At 39.0% G+C, this 20,010-nt stretch overlaps 1 protein-coding gene across 1 annotated transcript in view; it reads right to left on the bottom strand.

Annotated features, from left to right (window-relative positions):
- LOC126162834 (aldehyde dehydrogenase 1A1-like) overlaps window positions 1-20,010 on the bottom strand; it is a 61,183-nt gene that overhangs the window by 11,326 nt on the left and 29,847 nt on the right. Inside the window, exon 8 of the mRNA XM_049919599.1 lies at window positions 2,003-2,187. Coding sequence (XP_049775556.1) covers window positions 2,003-2,187 — 185 coding nt within the window. The remainder of the gene's footprint in view (window positions 1-2,002; window positions 2,188-20,010) is intronic.

Genomic DNA, 20,010 nt, shown 5'->3' with positions numbered 1-20,010 from the left:
GTAGGGATGGACAAGGATATTTTGTAGGATCAGGGGGCAGTGGCATAGGACTGTGGGAGGGGTAGCAAGAATAGCAGGTCAGACATTTCTCATTTTAGGTCATGATGACAGGAAGTCAAAACCCTGGCAGAGAATACAATGCAGTTGCTCCAACTCTGGGTGGTACTGAGTCACAGTGGGAATGTTCCTCCGAGGCAAAATGGTGGGACTTTGGGAGGTGTTTGGTAACTGGAAAGATAAGGCATGCGAAATCTGTTTTTGTACAAGGTTGGGAGGGTAATTACAATCTGTAAAGGCCTCAGTGAGATCGTCGGTATATTTCGAGAGGGGCAGCTCTTCACTACAGATGTGACAGCCATGTGCAGCTAGGCTGTATGGAAGGGACGTCTTGGTATGGAATGGGTGGCAGCCACCACACAGAACAAAAGACCATTGTTGAAAGCTGACTGACTTAGTTCACTCCTTCTTCCAACCATGACCCATCCCCACTGTTAACTTTCCAGAATTTCTTAAGCTTGAACCTTGTCTCAGCATCATTCCCTAAATCCCTCAACACGCAAGCTAACCTCACATTCACAGGAAGATCTGCAATCCCCCACCTAAAAACTGAAACCAGCCTTGTGATCCCAACTTCTGACAAAGGCTCCACTACCATTGTTTTGAACCACAAGGCGTACCTGGTGGAAGGACTCCACCAGCTGTTCATCCACCCACAAACCCTGCCACAGTGATTCCATTCCAGAAATCCAGCAGGATCTACAGCCTCTCCTCAAATCATTAGGCCCATCCCAGAACATCTCCACACAGTCCATCTCTCCTCTCACACCTACCATTCCCCACACTCCTACCTTCTACACATTTTATAAAGTCCATAAACCCAACCACCCCATACGCCCTATTTTGGCCGGTACTGTGCCACCTCTGAGAGAATCTCTGCTCCTGTAGACCAACACCTCAGCCTATTACCCTCAACCTAGCCATCTATATAAAAGATACCAACCATTTCCTCCACTGACTCTCCACAGTTCCTGTTTCTTTAGCATACAGTACCCTGCTTGTCGTTATTGATGCCACCTCCCTTTACACTAACATCCCTAATGCCCAAGGCCTTAACACTATTGAATACTACATTTCCCAACACCTGATGGATTCCAAACCAATCACCTCCTTCCTAGTCATCATGATCAGCTATGTCCTCAACCACAATTACTTCTCCTTTGAAGGAATTAACTACAAACAAACCTGGGTATGGCTATGGGCCATCTAGAGGAATCCTTCTGAAGCACCCAGAATCCCAAACCATTCATCTGGTTCAAATTATTGATGACATTTCCAGGAACTGGATCAAGGGTGAGGACATCCTATCCACATTCCTCCAGAACCTAAATGCCTGCTCCCCCATTTGCTTCACTTGGTTCTACTCAACCCATCAAGCCACCTTCCCTGATTTTGACCTCCATCTCAAAGATGGCTACATCAGTGCCCCTGTCCATATCAAACCTACCAACCACCAGCAGTACCTTCACTTCGACAGCTGCCACCCATCCATACCAAGAAGTCCCTTCCATACAGCGTAGCCGCCCGTGGCCCTTGCATCTGTAGTGATGAACCATCCCTCTTGAAATATGCCGCAGGTTTCAGTTAGGCCTTTACGGATTGTAATTACCCTCCAACCTTGTAGAAAAATGGATCTCCCGTGCCTTACATTTCCAGTCACCCAACACCCCAAAGTCCCACCATTTGACCTCAGAGGAACATTCCCCTTGTTACTCAGCTTTTATCTGCCAGGAAGTTTCAGGAGACATATTGTCACCATACCTGTCTGTTTCATCTGATTTGGCTCTTTGAGAATTACTTCTATTTCTCAAGCTCAAAATTATCTTCAAATGAAGAACTAACAGTCAAAGCTGATGGGTATTGCGGAATCTGATTTTCGAGATGGGATTAATGCATTAATGTACAGGGAGACTAATAAAAATGTTGCACTGAGGTAAGTTCTCACCTGAGGCCCATGTTGAACAGTGACATCAAATGGGTCTCCAATCTTTTTTGCTTCTGCCTTAGCTTTTGACTTCTGTACAAACTCATCGTATATGCTCTCATGCACAAAAGTTCTTGTTCCTGCACAGCATACTTGCCCTTGATTTACAAAGATAGCATCATGTGCTATTTGCACAGCTTCATCAACTGCAACAATTAATTTTTACATTTGTTTTATTATATTTAATTTACAAGTCATGCAAAAATCTGTAAATTCTAAAGCAGCACATCAAATATCTCACCAACTCACATACCTCAAAATATGCAGTTACCTACGAATTATGGCTCATAGGTACCCAAAACAGAGTGCATCAGAAGTGTATGCTCCCTTTTTGGAGACACCTGGGAGGGTTATGTCAACAGGCAGCAAGTAACGATATTTACGCAACCAATAAGGCCTCTGGGCATCATGATGTAAAAGACTGGGACTCACCAATCAAACAATACAATACAAATGACTAATACTCATCATGATACACAATAAATTGTGCAAAATGAAAAAAGAGCTTTTCACAGGTGACTATCTACAGCTTGAAAGTCTTTTCGGGTTTGCTGCCGGATCCTAAAATCAACTTGACTCGATATTTCGGCGATCCAACTGTTTGCCATCTTCAGGAAATGCTGCTTCTGCTGATGAGTCCCGCTGAGAACTGACGCAAGATTGCAATTCGACGTCCTATATACGCCACCGTTCAGTACATGGTGCATGCGCCACCCATCACGGTTTCTGCCTTACAAAACAGGGAGGTGGCGCCACCCTTAGTGAAACATTGCTGGCAGTGATATATCGCAATCCATGCCGAACCGAAGAACGTTCAGTTTTGATGCGAGATAATACGGGATTCCACGTTTTGCTAAGAGGAAACCCATTGTCTCTGTTGATTAAATTATCAGCCAACCTAATTTCAATCGCCTCTTTATAGACACTATCCCAAAAACCGGAAATGTTGGCAATCACAACAGTTTCCTCAAATTTCATTTTGTGTCCCTCATTTAGGCAGTGTTCTGCTACGGCCGATTTTTCCGGCTGTTGTAGCCTCATGTGACGGCGATGTTCCACACACTTGTCATGCACTGTGCAAATAGAACGGCCAACGTAAGCTTTCCCACATTGACACGGGATTTTATACACTCCGGGTTTCCTAAGTCCCAAATCATCCTTCACAGAGCCGACAAGAGCCCTAATCTTAGAAGGTGGACGGAACACACTCTTAATGTTAAAATTCCTTAAAATTCGTCCAGACTTAAACAATAAGCCTCCAGCATAAGGAAGAAAGGCCACAGACCTGTGTTCCTCTTCGTACACCTCCGGAGATGGTCCAAAGTCCATAGCCCGACGAATCTGTTTCTCGGTGTATCCATTTTCCTTAAAAACAGTCATCAAATGCTCAAGTTCTTGGGTTAAGCTGTCTGCGTCGGAAATGGCATATGCTCTCCGTACCAAAGTCCTAAGGACGCCACTACGTTGGTGTGGTGGATGAAAACTCTTAGGGTGCAGATACCAATCTGTATGTGTCGGCTTTCGGTGAACACTGTGTCCCAAAGTTCCATCTGGTTTTTTATAAACCATTACGTCTAAAAATGGAAGCATCCCATCATTTTCAACCTCCATAGTAAATTTGATATGGGGATGAAGACAGTTGAAGTTCGGTATGGATTGTGATATATCGCTGCCAGCAATGTTTCACTAAGGGCGGCGCCACCTCCCTGTTTTGTAAGGCAGAAACCGTGATGGGCGGCGCATGCGCCGTGTACTGAACGGTGGCCTATATAGGACGTCGAATTGCAATCTTGCGTCAGTTCTCAGCGGGACTCATCAGCAGAAGCAGCATTTCCTGAAGATGGCGAACAGTTGGATCGCCGAAATATCGAGTCAAGTTGATTTTAGGATCCGGCAGCAAACCCGAAAAGACTTTCGAGACTTATTACGCCGGGAAAGCCTACGTAATCATATCTAAAGCTGTTACATAATTTGAAATAAGCATTTTTGTGCAATCAGTTGTACAATTGTATGTTTATTCTCTATCAGTTTTGATTATTGTAATCATATTTGCAGGAGGAAAACAGTGCGCATCACTGGATCAAGCATACATTTCTGTCAAACATGACACAACCAAATGTAGAACATATACAGGGTGTTTCAAAAGCGACTTTACAAATTCAAAAATTCATATAAATTTATGGAAAGAAGATATAGAGCTGGAGTTAGTGTTATTTTTTAGGGAAACACATCATGCTTTTTGCCTTAAACTAAAGATGTTGGGTTTGGTTTCCATTGGTTATCCTGCACACATACCAGCAGAAGTCAATTTCTTCCCAAACTTGCTGTAACATTGCAGGTGTAACTTGCACAGTGATGAAATCGATGAGGATGACCAAGAATGAAATGTTTACTTCAAGCAAGATGGTGCACCACCCCGCTACCTGGCTGACATGCAGGATTTTGTCAGTGACCGCTTTCCAGGTCAATGGATTGGCCATAATGTGCCAATTGCATGGCCCCCAAGTTCCACAGACAAGACACCACTCGATTTTTAAAAATGGGGTTTCATCGAGGATACTGTGTTTGTACCTTCTGTACTGGCTTCTCTACCTGAACTTAGAGCAAGAATTTACACTGTCATGTTGACAAAACATTGTCTCACTCACTCAATATTGCCAGATGTGCTTGGAGGACCTGATGATTTCCCATGTCTTACCAATATCCTGTTTCTACAAAACATTTATGCCACTCATAAATTGTTGGCCTACTAGGAGGATCTTTAGCATACTTGGTATGGAAATTATGCTGAAGTGTTGTCACCGACTTTGATTCTGCAAATCAAAACACACAGCTACCTTCCTCAGATTAGTAAAGGTAGCCATCTTTAATGCTACTGCCGCTAGCACTCATAACAGTGTAATTCAGCACTAGCAAGCTATGAAAGACAAAACTTTACATATTTCCTTACAAACTGACACTACATTCACCTCTGTAGGTACTATGAATTAATTTATATGAATTTTCAAAATTTTAAAGTCCTTTTTGAAACACACTGTATAACAGCAACCTGTCTCAACAGTCCATATCAATGTGCTGTGCCTTGGCACAATTACAATACTGTTGTTGTTCTTGTTGCAGTCTTCAGTCCAAAGACTGGTTTGACGTAGCTCTCCATGATACTCTATTCTGTGCAAGCCTCTTCATCTCCAAAAACTACTGCAACCCACATCTTCCTGAATCTGCTTACTGTATCCATCTCTTGGTGCCCCTCTACAACTTTACATCCCAGACTTCCCCCCAACACTACATTGGTGATCCCTTGGTGTCTCAGAATGAGTCCTATCAACCGATTCCTTCTTTTGGTCAAATTGTGCCACACATTTCTTGTCTCCCCAATTATGTTCAATGCTTCTTCATTAGTTACATCATCAACCAATCTAAACTTCAGTATTTTTCAGTAGCACCCCATTTTGGAAGTATCTATTCTCTTTTTGTCTAAACTGTTTATTGTCCATATTTCACTTCCATACATAGTTACACTCCAGACAAATAACTCGAGAAAAAACTTTCTAATACTTAAATCTATATTCAATGTTAACAAATTTCTCTTCTTTAGAAATGCTTTTCTTGCCACTGGCAGTCTACATTTTATATCCTCTATGAAATCTTCATGGGTTATCAGCCGAGTAGTAATGTCTTCTAGTCGCAACATTTCAATGGATTTCGTTCCATCATCTTCAGGTGAAGATGATGGATATGCAAATTTTTCTTTGGTTACCTTTACTGCTTGTTCAATGTACATACTTAATAACATTGGGAATAGGCTATAACTCTGTCTCACTTTCTTTTCAACCACCGCCTCTCTTTCATATCCCTTAAGTGATATAACTGCTGTCAAGTTTCTCTACAAATTGTAAATAGCCTTTTGATTCCTGTATTTTACCTCTCTTACCTTCAGAATTTGAAAGAGAGTATTCCAGTGAACATTGTCAAAAGCTTTCTCTCAGTCTACAAGTGGTATAAATGTAGGTTTGCCTTTCCTTAACCTAATCTTCTAAGGTAAGTAATAGGGTCAGTATTGCCTTTTGTGTTCCTACATTTCTCCAGAGTCAAAACTGATCTTCTCTGAGTTCGGCTCCTACCAGGTTTTCCATTCTTCTGTAAGGAATTTGCATTAGTATTTTGTAACCATGACTTATTAAACTGAGAATTTGGTAATTTTCACACCTGGCAGCAACAGCTTTGTTTGGATTGGAATTACTACGTTCTTCTTGAATTATGAGGGTATTTCACCTGTATCATACATTTTGCACATCATATAGTGTAGTTATGTCATGGCTAGCTCTCCCAAGGCAATCAGTAGTTCTGACAGAATATCATCTGCCCCTTGTTTTTACTTAGATTTTTTCTGAGCTTTATCAAATTCTTTTCACAGTATCATATCTCTCATCTCATTTTTATCTACATCCACTTCCCTTTCTATAATATTGCTTTTAAGTTCATCTCCCTTGTATAGTCACTCTATACACTCCTTTGACCTATCAGCTTGCCTTCTTTGCTGAGGACTGGTCTACAGTCTGAGCCCTTGATAGTCATATATCTGCTTCTCTTTTCCCCAAAGGTGTCTTTAATTTTCCTGTAGGTGGTATCTATCATTCACCTCCTGCCAGTCTCCTTTTTTAAATGTTTGTATTCCCTTTTGCTTGCTTCATTTGCTGCATTTTTAAATTTTCTCCTTTTGTCATTTAAATTCAATCTCTCTTGTGTTACCCAAGAATTTCTACTAGGCCTTGTCTTTTTACCTATTTCATTCCCTGCAGCCTTCACTATTTCATCTGTTAAAGCTATCAATTGGTGTTCTACTGTATTCCTTTCCCCTGTTCTACTCAGCCACTGCCTAATGCTCTCTCTGAAACTCTGAACAACCTCTTATTCTTTCAATTTATCCAGACCCCATCTGCTTAATTTTCTACCTTTTTGCAATTTCTTGAGTTTTAATACAGTTCATAAACAATAAATTGTGGACAGAGTCCAAATCTGCCTCTGGAAATGTCTTACAATTTAAAATCTGGTTCCTAAATCTCTAACTGTAATCAATCTGAAACCATCTGGTGTCTCTACGTCTGTTCCATGTATACAACGCTCTTTTATGATTCTTAAACCAAGTGTTGGCCATGATTAAATTATGCTCTGTGCAAATTCTACCAGATGCCTTTGTCTTTCTTTGCTATTTACCTACTATTTTTCCTCTTCTTCCTTTTCCTACTATCGAACTCACAATTAAATTTTCATTTCTTTTAACTATCTGAATAATTTATTTTATCTCATTGTATATTTATTCAATGTCTTTATCATCTACAGAGCTAGTTGGCATGTAAACTTGTACTTCTGTGGTAGGCAAGGACTTCATGTCTATCTTGGCTATGATGTTGCATTCACTATGCTGTTCATAGTAGCTTTCCCTAATTCATATTTTCTTATTCATTATTAAACCTACCTGCATTACCCCTATTTTACTTTGTATTTTTAACCCTGTATTCACATAACCAGAAGTCCTGTTCCTCCTGTCACTGAACTACACTGATTTCCAGTGTATATAACTTCAACATATCTATTTCCCATTTTAAATTTTCTGACCTTATTATGACAATTACATATGTTCTATATTTGGTTAGGTCATATTTCACAAAAATGTATGTTTGATTCATTGATGTACACTGTTTTTCTCCTGTGAGAGAAAGGGTGAACCACAGTCCTAATAGATTGCAATACCCTTAATGAACGCTTTATAATTAATGAATACTTTACACACTGTGCCATCTCCCATTCTTCATTTAATACAAATATGAAACCAGCAACCAAAAAAATTCTCTTGGTTAAAAATCACATCAAAACTATAAGTAAACTTAAAAACTCAAAAACAGAGGATTAAATGCATAACCTCTGCAATCATGATGCCACTAACATAGCTCACAAATCATATTCCTGATGAAGGTGTGTTTCCCAAATGTCTGAAAATGAGTCACACTCCCAGTCTATAAGAAAGGAATTAAAATCCATAGAGAAGAAATAAAATCTTTGAGGTTTTGCCAGCGACATCATAATTCTGTCAGAGACAGCAAAGGACCTGTAAGAGCAGCTGAACAGAATGGACAGTGTCTTGAAAGGAGAATACAAGATGAATGTCAACAAAAGCAAAACATGGATAATGGAATGTAGTCAAATTAAATCAGGTGTTGCTGAGGGTATAAGATTAGAAAAAGAGACACTTAAAATACTAAATGAGTTTTGCTATTTAGGGAGTAAAATAACTGATGATGGTCAAAGTAGAGAGGATATAAAATGTAGACTGGCTTTGGCAAGGAAAGCATTTCTGAAGAAGAGTAATTTGTTAACACTGAGTATAGACTGAAGTGTCAGGAAGTCTTTTCTAAAAGTATTTGTATGGAGTGTAGCCATGCATGGAAGTGAAACATGGACAATTAACAGTTTAGACAAGAAGAGAATAGAAGCTTTCGAAATGTGGTGCTACCGGAGAATGCTGCTTAAGATTAGATGGGTAGATCACGTTAGTAATGAGGAGGTACTGAATAGAATTGGGGAGAAGAGGAACTTGTGGCACTACTTGACTAGAAGAATGGATTGGTTAGCCGGACAAGTTCTGAGGCATCAAGGAATCAGCAATTTAGTACTGGAGGGAAGCATGGAGGGCAAAAATTGTAGAAGGAGACCAAGAGATGAATACAGTAAGCAGATTCAGAAGGATGTAAGTTGCAGTAGTTATTCAGAGATGAAGATGCTTGTGCAGGACAGAGTAGCATGGACAACTGCATCACACCAGTGTCTGGACTGAAGAACACAACAACAATAACAACAAAAGAGTGATGCAAAGAACAAGTTGTTGTAGGTACTGTAACATGGTCTTAACTCTTCTCAGTGTGCCCACAAAGCCAACACTAACCATGACTTTAGTGGTTTATTTGTCATTGGCACAATATGATAAGCAGAAAATGTGTGAAATATAAATACATGTAAAATGGGATGACTGTTGCACATTCAGAGCACAATAATGGAGAAGTGGAAAGAAGATTTAATAATTAGAAAAATTAGTAACTACTGTAAAATGAGGTAAAGGATCTTTCACAGTTCTGTAAGGTGTTTACAGTAGTAAAAATGAACTTAAAACAAAAGACATGGAAAAGAAAATGCACATGAACTACACAAGAGTACTCAACTGGAGTACACTTTTACTCGTAACTAGACAAAGACTTGAGGAAATTAATCAATAAAATTCTGCATCACTTGACAATGAGCCTCTTTTTGAAAATTTATTCACACTTCTATTGAGTTCCCATAAAATTGTATCAAGAATCAAGCAAGGTAAGGATTCAGATGTCAAGATCTACTGGGTAGTCTTGACTTTTGAATCTTTACCTTGCCTGACACAGTTTCATGTGATTTAAATAGAAATTTGGAAAGATTTACATTTTCAACGTGAGGCTGACTGTCAAGTGACACAGAACTTTATTGATGTATAGACCAAAAAACTTGAGGTGATGTATGGTACTAAATCAAGACATCCTCTCCCAGAAGTCAGTCCCACAGAGAAACTAAGGATCATGTACCAGGAGCCTGTGTGGTGATGCTCTGTTTTTGTTCAGGACTTCAGTATTGAATAGAATAGAATCTTTATTAGTCTGTCAGACACAGGAGAGTTCCCCTATGTTTCCTTGAGCTTGATCACTTCACAAGTTCCATGCAACACTGCTGTCTACTGCCTGTCTCTCATTCCAGGGACTTGATAAAAATTCTTTATCCCTCCTAAAATCTTTCAGTTGGCCTATGTGAGACTGATGCATTTGTCATAGACTGATACATTTAGACACTGAACGTGATATATTTACGTGAGAATGATGCATTTACCTCATTGAGACTGATACAGAGTGAAGCCTATGTACTTTCAGAAGTCTTCATGTAATGCTCCAATTCACGAAAGTGTTGTTCCACTTAACCCTAGGATGCCTAAGGGGGGGTTCGCTGAACCCACAATTTTTTTATGTCCCCTGCTTTTGCCCAAGTAACTTTCATATTACATATGCCCTTTGAGTTATTGTTTGTTGGCTATTTTATGAAACGTTAATGCCATTATATTTTATAGAAAATTCCTGCTTTGAAAGAAAAAATAAATAAACTTATTATGGGTCCAACAACCCTCCCCCCTCCCCCCTAGGCTTCCATGCTATAGAAAATTTCCCTTAGTAGGATTTCATATTTCTCATCTCTACAACAATGCAAGTTAGCTTCTTGTTGGTTGGTATTCTTGATATTCACAACAATCGGTTTACTTTCAGAGGAAGTGATTGTTGATGTCAGTCAGCTGTTATTTATCTTGTAAACTTGCAGTGAGTTAGTGCAGTTCCCTATTGTTTACAACCAGACTTAGAAATGACTAAAATAATACAAGACTCGTATTTAGAAAGAGTTCTTAATGAAATTTTAGATGAAGATTCTGACTCGGGGAGCGAAAGTGAATGTGAGGATGGTGTTATGGAGTACGATTCAGATCGGGAAAGTGATGTGGATGTTAGAGAAGATGAAGATAGCGCAGCTTCAGGCAGTGACCATCAGGGTGTTACTGTGTCCAAGTCTGGAAGAAGGTACGTAACCAAACAGCCTAGAATTTAATATGGTAAGAGAGCAGGCAGGAGTAACTCCAGCTGGTGTTTGCCATTCACCTGGAGAAGCCTTGAAGTTACTTCTTACGCCTGACATCATGGATGTTATAGTAAAACATTCAAATGAAGAGGCAGTTAGACGAAATGTTATTCTGACTAATGAGAAAGAATTGTATCCCTTTATAGTAATCCTGATACTTATGGGGACAACTAAGGACAATTCTGTCAGTGTACAAGATCTTTGGTCAGACCTAATGGGTCGGCCAGTTTACAAGGGTATTATGGCAAGAGAACGTTTCAAGGAACTTATTGCAATCATAAGGTTTGATGACAAAAGTACCCGCCAGCTAAGAAGGGAAGCAGACAAGTTCACAGCAATCCATGATGTTTTCAACAACGTGAATAATAGGTTTCCACTACTGTATAAATCAGGGGTCCACCTCACCATTGATGAGATGCTCAGCTTGTTTAGAGGGCGCTGCCCCTTCAAAGTATCTATGAAGGATAAACCGGGCAAGTATGGCATCCTTATAGCATGATGTCCAATGCAGTTGACAGATACGTCTTGAATATGGAACCCTACATAGGTAATGTTCAGAATTTGTCGTAAGAAGAACGGGGTTCATCAGCTGTCTTCAAATGTCTGGTAGCACTTGTGAAAAATTCTGGTTGAAATATTACTACAGACCGATACTACACATTGGTATATTTGGCAGAAGAGTTCTACCAAGACTACAAAGTTACTACAGTAGGAACTTTCCAGTCAAACAGGAAGCTTATACCAGACATAATGAAGAACACGTCAAATCAAGAGCTATATTCATCAATGTTCTTTTTCACAGACCCATCAACAGGTAGGCCTCCAGTAACTTTGGTGTCCTACATAGCAAAAATTAAACCAAGCAAAAACTTACTGATGTTGTCAACAATGCACCAAGATAAAGGCACTGTTGGAGGAGAGAAGAATAAAACCGAGAGAAATGCATATTATAATTCCACTAAAGGTGGAACTGATACCATTAATCAAATGGTGCATGTGTACACCTGCAAGAGGGGAACAAAGAGATGGCCTCTATCTGTATTTTACTCTCTCATCAACATTTGTGCTATCAATGCAACCACCATCATCCAGCAACATCCAAGATGGAATGAAAAGAAACACAACAAATGGAAACTCCATCTTCTGCAAGCTGGGATGAAACTAGTGAAATTGCAGGTAGAAGAAAGAAGTGCCAATGCAAGAGGGTTATCTAACAAAATTGTTCAATCAGTCGAGACTATTCTACAAAAGTAAATCAAAGAAGTGACAACAGAAGCATGTCAGCCTCCTGCAGGGAAAGGTCAGTGCCATATTTGTGTAAAAGAAGCTAAAACAAAGAAGCAGAAGCACAACAATCTAAGTAAACCAAAACAGTATTGAGGACAGTGTCATAAACATGTGTGTCACACACATTCAGAAAAAATTGTGAAGTGTGTCTCTTGCCTTGAAGTTGAGGACTCAGAGTAGTCTATTGTATATGAACACATCTGTATTTTGTATTGTAATATGTCAATTTTTTTATTCACTCAATCCAATATTTATAACAATTAACAACATTTATCAACCGATGCCTTAGTTAAAATACATAAACCATTTTGAAAGTTGTAATTTTTTGTCAATAAACTTACTTAATACCTGTGGGCTCGCCGACCCCTCCGCCCTCCCTCCCCTTAGGCATCCAAGTTAGAAAAAAAGGCTTGGGCGTCGTAGGGTTAACACTGGAGAAATTCATTTACAAGTTGAATTAAATCCATGGGCTCTAATGATCAAAATGATTAGGTAGTTTATAGCAGAGAGAAAAAAAAAGACAAACTAGTCTGTACAAAGACAGATTCACATCACTGCTGGATGTTGTGCAAATTATTTATAAAACACACAGTAACACAGTAACTAACCTACAATTCATTAGTGACTTCCTGAGAAATCACAGCTTCATAAATCGCAGCTTCATGTTTTATGGCTGTGAGTTACATGAAAGTAAATCATTTGAAAAGATTTATGTATCAGAATATAAACACACAAACAAGAAATCAAATTCAATGTAGATTTTGATATATATGATTTTTTGATGTAATGGGTCTCACATTGAATTCACATTTGCCTCTGTGTCTTATTGTAAGAAATACTTCCAAACTGTGGATTTGCTATAAGCAACGTTAAGACCTTTTCACCAGTAAACAGAATCACACTTCAAGCACTATACAAGGAGGCACATTCTATGTGGAAAGTAATTAACAGGAACTTTAAAAAGAGCTGCTGCTTCCTCGGATACATTAAATTATTGAATAACTATTTCTTGTCTTCATTGCTAGGTTAATATCTAGTGATTACACTGAGATTTCGTATGACATAGTATTTAGGTATGTGCCATTTCAAATTTGTAATCATTCTCAATTCCTTGCTTTATGTCAGATGAGAGATTTTTGAATACCCTTGCACTATACATTGATATCACTTCCCTGCCTTCAAACCCAATTATAATGAATTTTAATGGTATGTGCCACTGATCTTTATTTTTGAGATCTAGAAGTCAGTGTTTGCAAACTGCACAGAATGTGATTTTGGAAGAGAAGCAAATAAATTACAGGACATTTCAGTGATTTTCTTTTCTCAGTCTGAAGAAAAAAAAACCTTTATTGTCCCTTGGAAATGTCCATGCAGGATGTGGTGGCTGATGCACAGTGACCCATATTCATCAAATGTGCTGGACAAGATGATTCCCTTGTTCAGAAGGATAGGCCAACACTGTTTGCCCACTTTCGGCTGGTTGGTGATGCACTGTGGTGACAGAATTGAGGTGCATGCCCTACAATTTTTCTCAAATGACTTTACACAAACTATACAGTAAAAAAAAATCATTTTTGTGTCACTTATAGATTTATGTAACAATGAAGATAATCAATTATTGAAAATATAATGTAAATGAATAGATAAAAAATCTACTGACCAAGTGGTGGTAGTGGAACACACAAAAGGATTTAACTTTTACAAGCTTTTAGAGCCAGTGGCTCCTTCTTCTGGCAGAAGATCTGAAGGGGAAGGAAGAGGGGTGAAGGAAAAGGACTGGATATATTTAGGGAAAGGGGGTACAGTTCAGAAAAGTCACCCCGAACCTTGGGTCAGGGGAGATTTACTGGACAGGATGAGAAGGAAAGACTGATTGTTGGGGACAGCACCAGACAAGATTTGAAAACCTGAAAGCTTAAAGGTGGAAGACAAGTAATATGCAAGACAGAGATTACTACTAAAACACTGTGCATGAGTTAATGAAAGTGAAAAGCTAAGTGCATGGTATGTAACATAGGTGGGAGGGGAGAAGGCAGAAAACACTAATCAGAAAATGAAAGATGTAGGAAACTAAAATGGAGTGAAGAAAGAAGTAGTTACTGTGAATAAATGCTGAGACTTAAGGAGTTAATATACAAGATGTGTTCAGAAAGTAAGGCGACTTTATATTTTTATAAAAAGAATATTTATTTATTCATCAATATTCATGTTGTTCCCTTCAAAGTAACCCCTTCAGATACAATACACTTGTGCCAAATACTTCTTCCAATCCTTGAAGCATTTCTCATAAGCACTTTCATAAGTCCCTTCAGTTTTGGCAACAGGAAAAAGTCGCAGGGGGCCAAATCCGGTGAATATGGTGGCTGAGGCATGATTGTTATGTCGTTTTTGGCCAAAAAATCTCTCACAAGCAATGATGAATGAGAATGTGCGTTGTCATGATCCAAAATCCATGAATTGTTTTTCCACAATTCCAGGCTTTTTTTGCATATCGCTTCTTGCAAATGGTGCATAACATCAAGGTAATACTTCTTATTGAGCGTATGACCTTGAGGCAAAAATTCATGATGCACTATGCTACTAAAATTGAAAAAAAAAAACAGTGAGCAAAACTTCAACATTTTAATGAACTTAGCGTGCTTTTTTCAGTCTTGGCTTTCTGGGATGCTTCCATTGGGAAGACTGGACTTTGGTTTCAACCTCATAACCGTAAACCCATGTTTTGTCACCAGTTACCACCGCTTTTGACCAAATCGGAATCATCATTGATGTCATTCAAGAGCTCCTTAGCAATGCTCATGCGACGGTTCTTGTGATCAAAATTAAGAAGTTTTGGAACAAACTTCACTGACACTTGCCTCATAACCAAAACATCCAAAATAATTGCATGACATGAGCTGACCGATATGTCAACATCCTCAGCAACTTCTCTTACAGTATTTCAATGATTTTTCAAAACAATTTCCTTCACAGCTTCAATGTTATCATCTGTTGTTGATGTGGTGGTGTGTCCAGAGCAAGGTTTGTCATTGGCATCTTCTCTGCCACCTTGGAAGAGCTTGTACCACTTGCAAACATATTTTTTTTTACTTAGAGCAGACTCACTGTATGACACTGTCAACATTTCAAGTGTTTTAGAGCACTTGGTTCCATTTTTCACACAAAATTTGACACAAATTCTTTGCTCTGTTTTTTACAATAATTGAAAATCACCAAACACACTAACACATGTCTAACCTTTCTACCTGTCAAAAACATACAAAGTATGCTGTACACTTGAAACTGTGAACATATGTCCAGGAAATGTGTACCAACATAACAAAAAAAAAAAGACTGATAATCGAATGTACATTGCCCACACAATTTGAAAAGTCAGCTTACTTTTTTGAGTAGCCCTCATAAATTAAGGCTAGGTGGGTGGCGAGAACCAAGGACATGTTGTAGTGCTAGTTCCCATCTGCAGAGTTCTGAGAAACTGGTGTCTGGGGGAAGAATTCAGATTGTATGTGTGGTGAAACAGGCACTGAGGTCATGACTCATGTTGTGCAGCATGCTCCGCAACAGGATATTGTGTATTGCCTGTATACATCCTCTGCCTATGCTCATTCATCCTTCCGATAACTGGGTGGTAGTCATGCCAATGAAAAAAGCTAAACAGTGTTTACATAGCAGCTTGTATATAATATGTGTCGTTTCACAGGTGGCTCTCCCTTTGATAGTATATGTTTTGCCAGTTACAGGGCTGGAATAGGTGGTGGTAGGAGAGTGCATAGGGCAAGTCTTGCAATGGGGACGGTCACAGGGTAGGATCCGTAGGGTAGGGATATGTGTGCAGAAGGAGTGTAGGGCCTGACAAGGATATTACAGAGATTGGGAGGACAAGGAAAAGCTATTCTAGGTGTGGTGGGCAAAATCTCAGACAGAATGGATCTCATATCAGGGCAAGATTTTAGGGTGTTATTTCAGTTTTATGAGTTAGCTTCATGAGTATGTGCCCATCATTTTGTTAACGGTCATATTTATTGTGATATTTACAACTAAGTAACACACTGGACTAAATTCAAAAAGTTTGCAGTGAAAAATTGGGGTTCCTATGATTTTGCATTTGGTACATGTTACATAACATGTTACTGCATATGAAATTTAGCTCTGTCAGTCTCCAATATCGAGAAAATTCATCTTATACAGCACACTAGCTTGTGATTGTGAATTGCAGTGATAAAACCAGAATGAAATATCCATAAAATTCCTCATGTTACATAGATGGTTTGAGATATTGAAATGAGATTTTGGCAAATGATTGTATGCACAGAGCAGAGTATTGTGCCATATAGTTATTATGCGAAACTTCAGTATCTACCATGTTATTCCACTAACTACAGACATTTTCAATGAAAGAACATAGTTTTTAAGGGTCATCAATACCACGTGAAACGAGAAATGCTGTGGGCCTTAGAAAAACGTAAATGATGACATTACACATTTATTTTCGTTTTGAGAATGTGCTTTTTTGTAAGCTATAGATTTTACTTGTCCTCAGTTCCTCACTTACTAAACTAAATGAATCACTGTTTCAGAATTCTCTCACAGCTGCATCTGCACAATGTGTTAGCATTATGACAATGTGTACACTCTGCTGTGTTTTGGCAAAAGAAGCATCCTTCACCATGACAACAAGAGAAATTTATGTTCTAATATAACTTCACCACTATGACACTTCTCTGAAAGTTAACAATATTAGGAAAAATATAGATTGTTAACCACCATTAAGATGACCTGCTGACTTTTAGACAGACACAATGAAAAGACTTTTACAAATTAAAGCTTTCAGCCAAAGCCTTCTTCAACAAAGAAAACACACACATTTTAACACAAGCAAGCAAATCTCATGCACATGATCGCTACTAGTCCAGTGATAGCGGTCATGTGTGCATGTGTGGTGTGCTTGCTTGTGTCAATGGGTGGGTTTTCATTGCTCAAAAAGGCTTTGGCTGAAAGCTTTAAAGTGTAATAGTCTTAGCGTTGTGCTTGTCCGCAACTCAGTGGGTCATCTTTAGGACAGGTAGCAACCTATCTTTTTCAATAAACATAATCAATTTTTGAAAATATAATTTAATTGGACAGATAAAAAAATGTATTCACCAAGTGGTGGCAGGAGAACATATATACAGAAGGTATTAAAGTTTGCAAGCTTTTGGAGTAAATGGCTCCTTCTTCTGACAGAAGGGTTGAAGGAGAAGGACAGGTGAGATTTATGAAAAGTCACCCAGAACCTTGGGTCAGGGGAGACTTACTGGACAGGATGAGAGGGAAAGATTGATTGTTGGGGATGAGCTTTGAAAACCTGAGAGCTTAAAGATGGAATATAGGGTAATATGCAAAAAAGAGATTACTGCCAAAACATCATGCAAGAGTTAATAAAAATAGAAAACTAAAAGGGAGCGAAGAAAGTAAAAGTTGCTGTAAAGAATGTTGAGACCCAAGAAATTAATATAAATTAAGGCCAGTGGGATGGAGAAATTCAAGGACATGTTGTAGTTCTAGATCCTACCTGTGGGTATATGAAAAACTGAAGTCTGGGGAAAGAATCCAGATGGCATATGTGGTCAAAGAGGCACTGAGATCCCTTCTTCTTGTCAAGTTGTGCCACAAACTCCTCTTCTCCCCAACTCTATTCAATACTTCCTCATTAGTTACGTGATCTACCCATCTAATCTTCAGCATTCTTCTGTAGCACCACATTTCAAAGGCTTCTATTCTCTTCTTGTCCAAACTATTTATCGTCCATGTTGCACTTCCATACATGGCCACACTCCATACAAATACTTTCAGAAACGACTTCCTGATGTTTAAATCTATACTCAATGTTAACAAATTTCTCTTCTTCAGAAACGCTTTCCTTGCCATTGCCTGTCTACATTTTATATCCTCTCTACTTCGACCATCATCAGTTACTTTGCTCCCCAAATAGCAAATCTCATTTACTACTTTAAGTGTCTCATTTCCTAATCTAATTCCCTCAGCATCGCCCGACTTAATTCGACTACATTCCATTATTCTTGTTTTGCTTTTGTTGATGTTCATCTTATATCCTCCCTTCAAGACACTGTCCATTCCGTTCAACTGCTCTTCCAAGTCCTTTGCTGTCTCTGACAGAATTACAATGTCATCAGCGAACCTTAAAAGTTTTTATTTCTTCTCCATGGATTTTAATACCTACTCCGAATTTTTCTTTTGTTTCCTTCACTGCTTGCTCAATATACAGATTTAATAACATCAGGCAGAGGCTACAAGCCTGTCTCACTCCCTTCCCAACCACTGCTTCCCTTTCATGCCCCTCAACTCTTATAACTACCATTTGGTTTCCATACAAACTGTAAATAGCCTTTCTCTCCCTATATTTTACCCCTGCCATCTTCAGAATCTGAAACAGAGTATTCCAGTCAACATTGTCAAAAGCTTTCTCTAAGTCTACAAATGCTAGAAATGTAGGTTTGCCTTTCCTTAATCTAGCTTTTAAGATAAGTCGTACAGTCAGTATTGCCTCACGTGTTCCAATATTTCTACGGAATCCAAACTGATCTTCCCCTAGGTCGGCTTCTACTAGTTTTTCAATTCATCTGTAAACAATTCGCGTTAGTATTTTGCAGCCGTGACTTATTAAACTGATAGTTCGGTAATTTTCACATCTGTCAACACCTGCTTTCTTTGGGATTGGAATTATTATATTCTTCTTGAAGTCTGAGGGTATTTCACCTGTCTCATACATCTTGCTCACCAGATGGTAGAGTTTTGTCAGGACTGACTCTCCCAAGGCCGTCAGTAGTTCTAATGGAATGTTGTCTACTCCCGGGACCTTGTTTCGACTCAGGTGTTTCAGTGCTCTGTCAAACTCTTCACCCAGTATCATATCTCCCATTTCATCTTCATTTATAGTCCTCTTCCATTTCCATAATATTGTCCTCAAGTACATCGCCCTTGTATAGACCCTCTATATACTCCTTCCACCTTTCTGCTTTCCCTTCTGTGCCTAGAACTGGGCTTTCATCTGAGCTCTTAATATTCATACAAGTGGTTCTCTTCTCTCCAAAGGTCTCTTTAATTTTCCTGTAGGCAGTATCTATCTTACCCCTAGTGAGATAAGCCTCTACATCCTTACATTTATCCACTATCCATCCCTGCTTAGCCATTTTGCACTTCCTGTCCATCTCATTTTTGAGACATTTGTATTCCTTTTTGTCTGCTTCATTTACTGCATTTTTATATTTTCTCATTTCATCAATTAAATTCAATATTTCCTCCGTTACCCAAGGATTTCTACTAGCCCTTGTCTTGTTACCTACTTGATCTTCTGCTGCCTTCACTACTTCATCCCTCAAAGCTACCCATTCTTCTTCTACTGTATTTATTTCCCCCATTCCTGCCATTTGTTCCCTTATGCTCTCCCTGAAACTCTGGACAACCTCTGGTTTAGTCAGTTTATCCAGGTCCCATCTCCTTAAATTCCCACCTTTTTGCAGTTTCTTCAGTTTTAATCTACAGGTCATAACCAATAGATTGTGGTCAGAGTCCACATCTGCCCCTGGAGATGTCTTACAATTTAAAACCTGGTTCCTAAATCTCTGTCTTACCATTATATAATCTATCTGAAATCTGTCAGCATCTCCAGGCTACTTCCATGTATATAACCTTCTTTTGATTCTTGAACCAAGTGTTAGCTATGATTAAGTTGTGCTCTGTGCAAAATTCTACCAGGCGGCTTCCTCTTTCATTTCTTAGCCCCAATCCGTATTCACCTACTACGTTTCCTTCTCTCCCTTTTCCTACTACCAAATTCCAGTCACCCATGACTATTAAATTTTCATCTCCCTTCACTATCTGAATAGTTTCTTTTATTTTGTCATACATTTCTTCAATTTCTTCATCATCTGCAGAGCTAGTTGGCATATAAACTTGTACTACTGTAGTAGGCGTGGGCTTCGTGT

The sequence above is a fragment of the Schistocerca cancellata genome, chromosome 1 (genome assembly GCF_023864275.1).
Source record: "Schistocerca cancellata isolate TAMUIC-IGC-003103 chromosome 1, iqSchCanc2.1, whole genome shotgun sequence".
Taxonomy (NCBI): Eukaryota; Metazoa; Arthropoda; class Insecta; order Orthoptera; family Acrididae; genus Schistocerca; species Schistocerca cancellata.
Note: the sequence above shows the minus strand (reverse complement) of the source record. Positions and strands in the feature narration are given on the sequence as shown.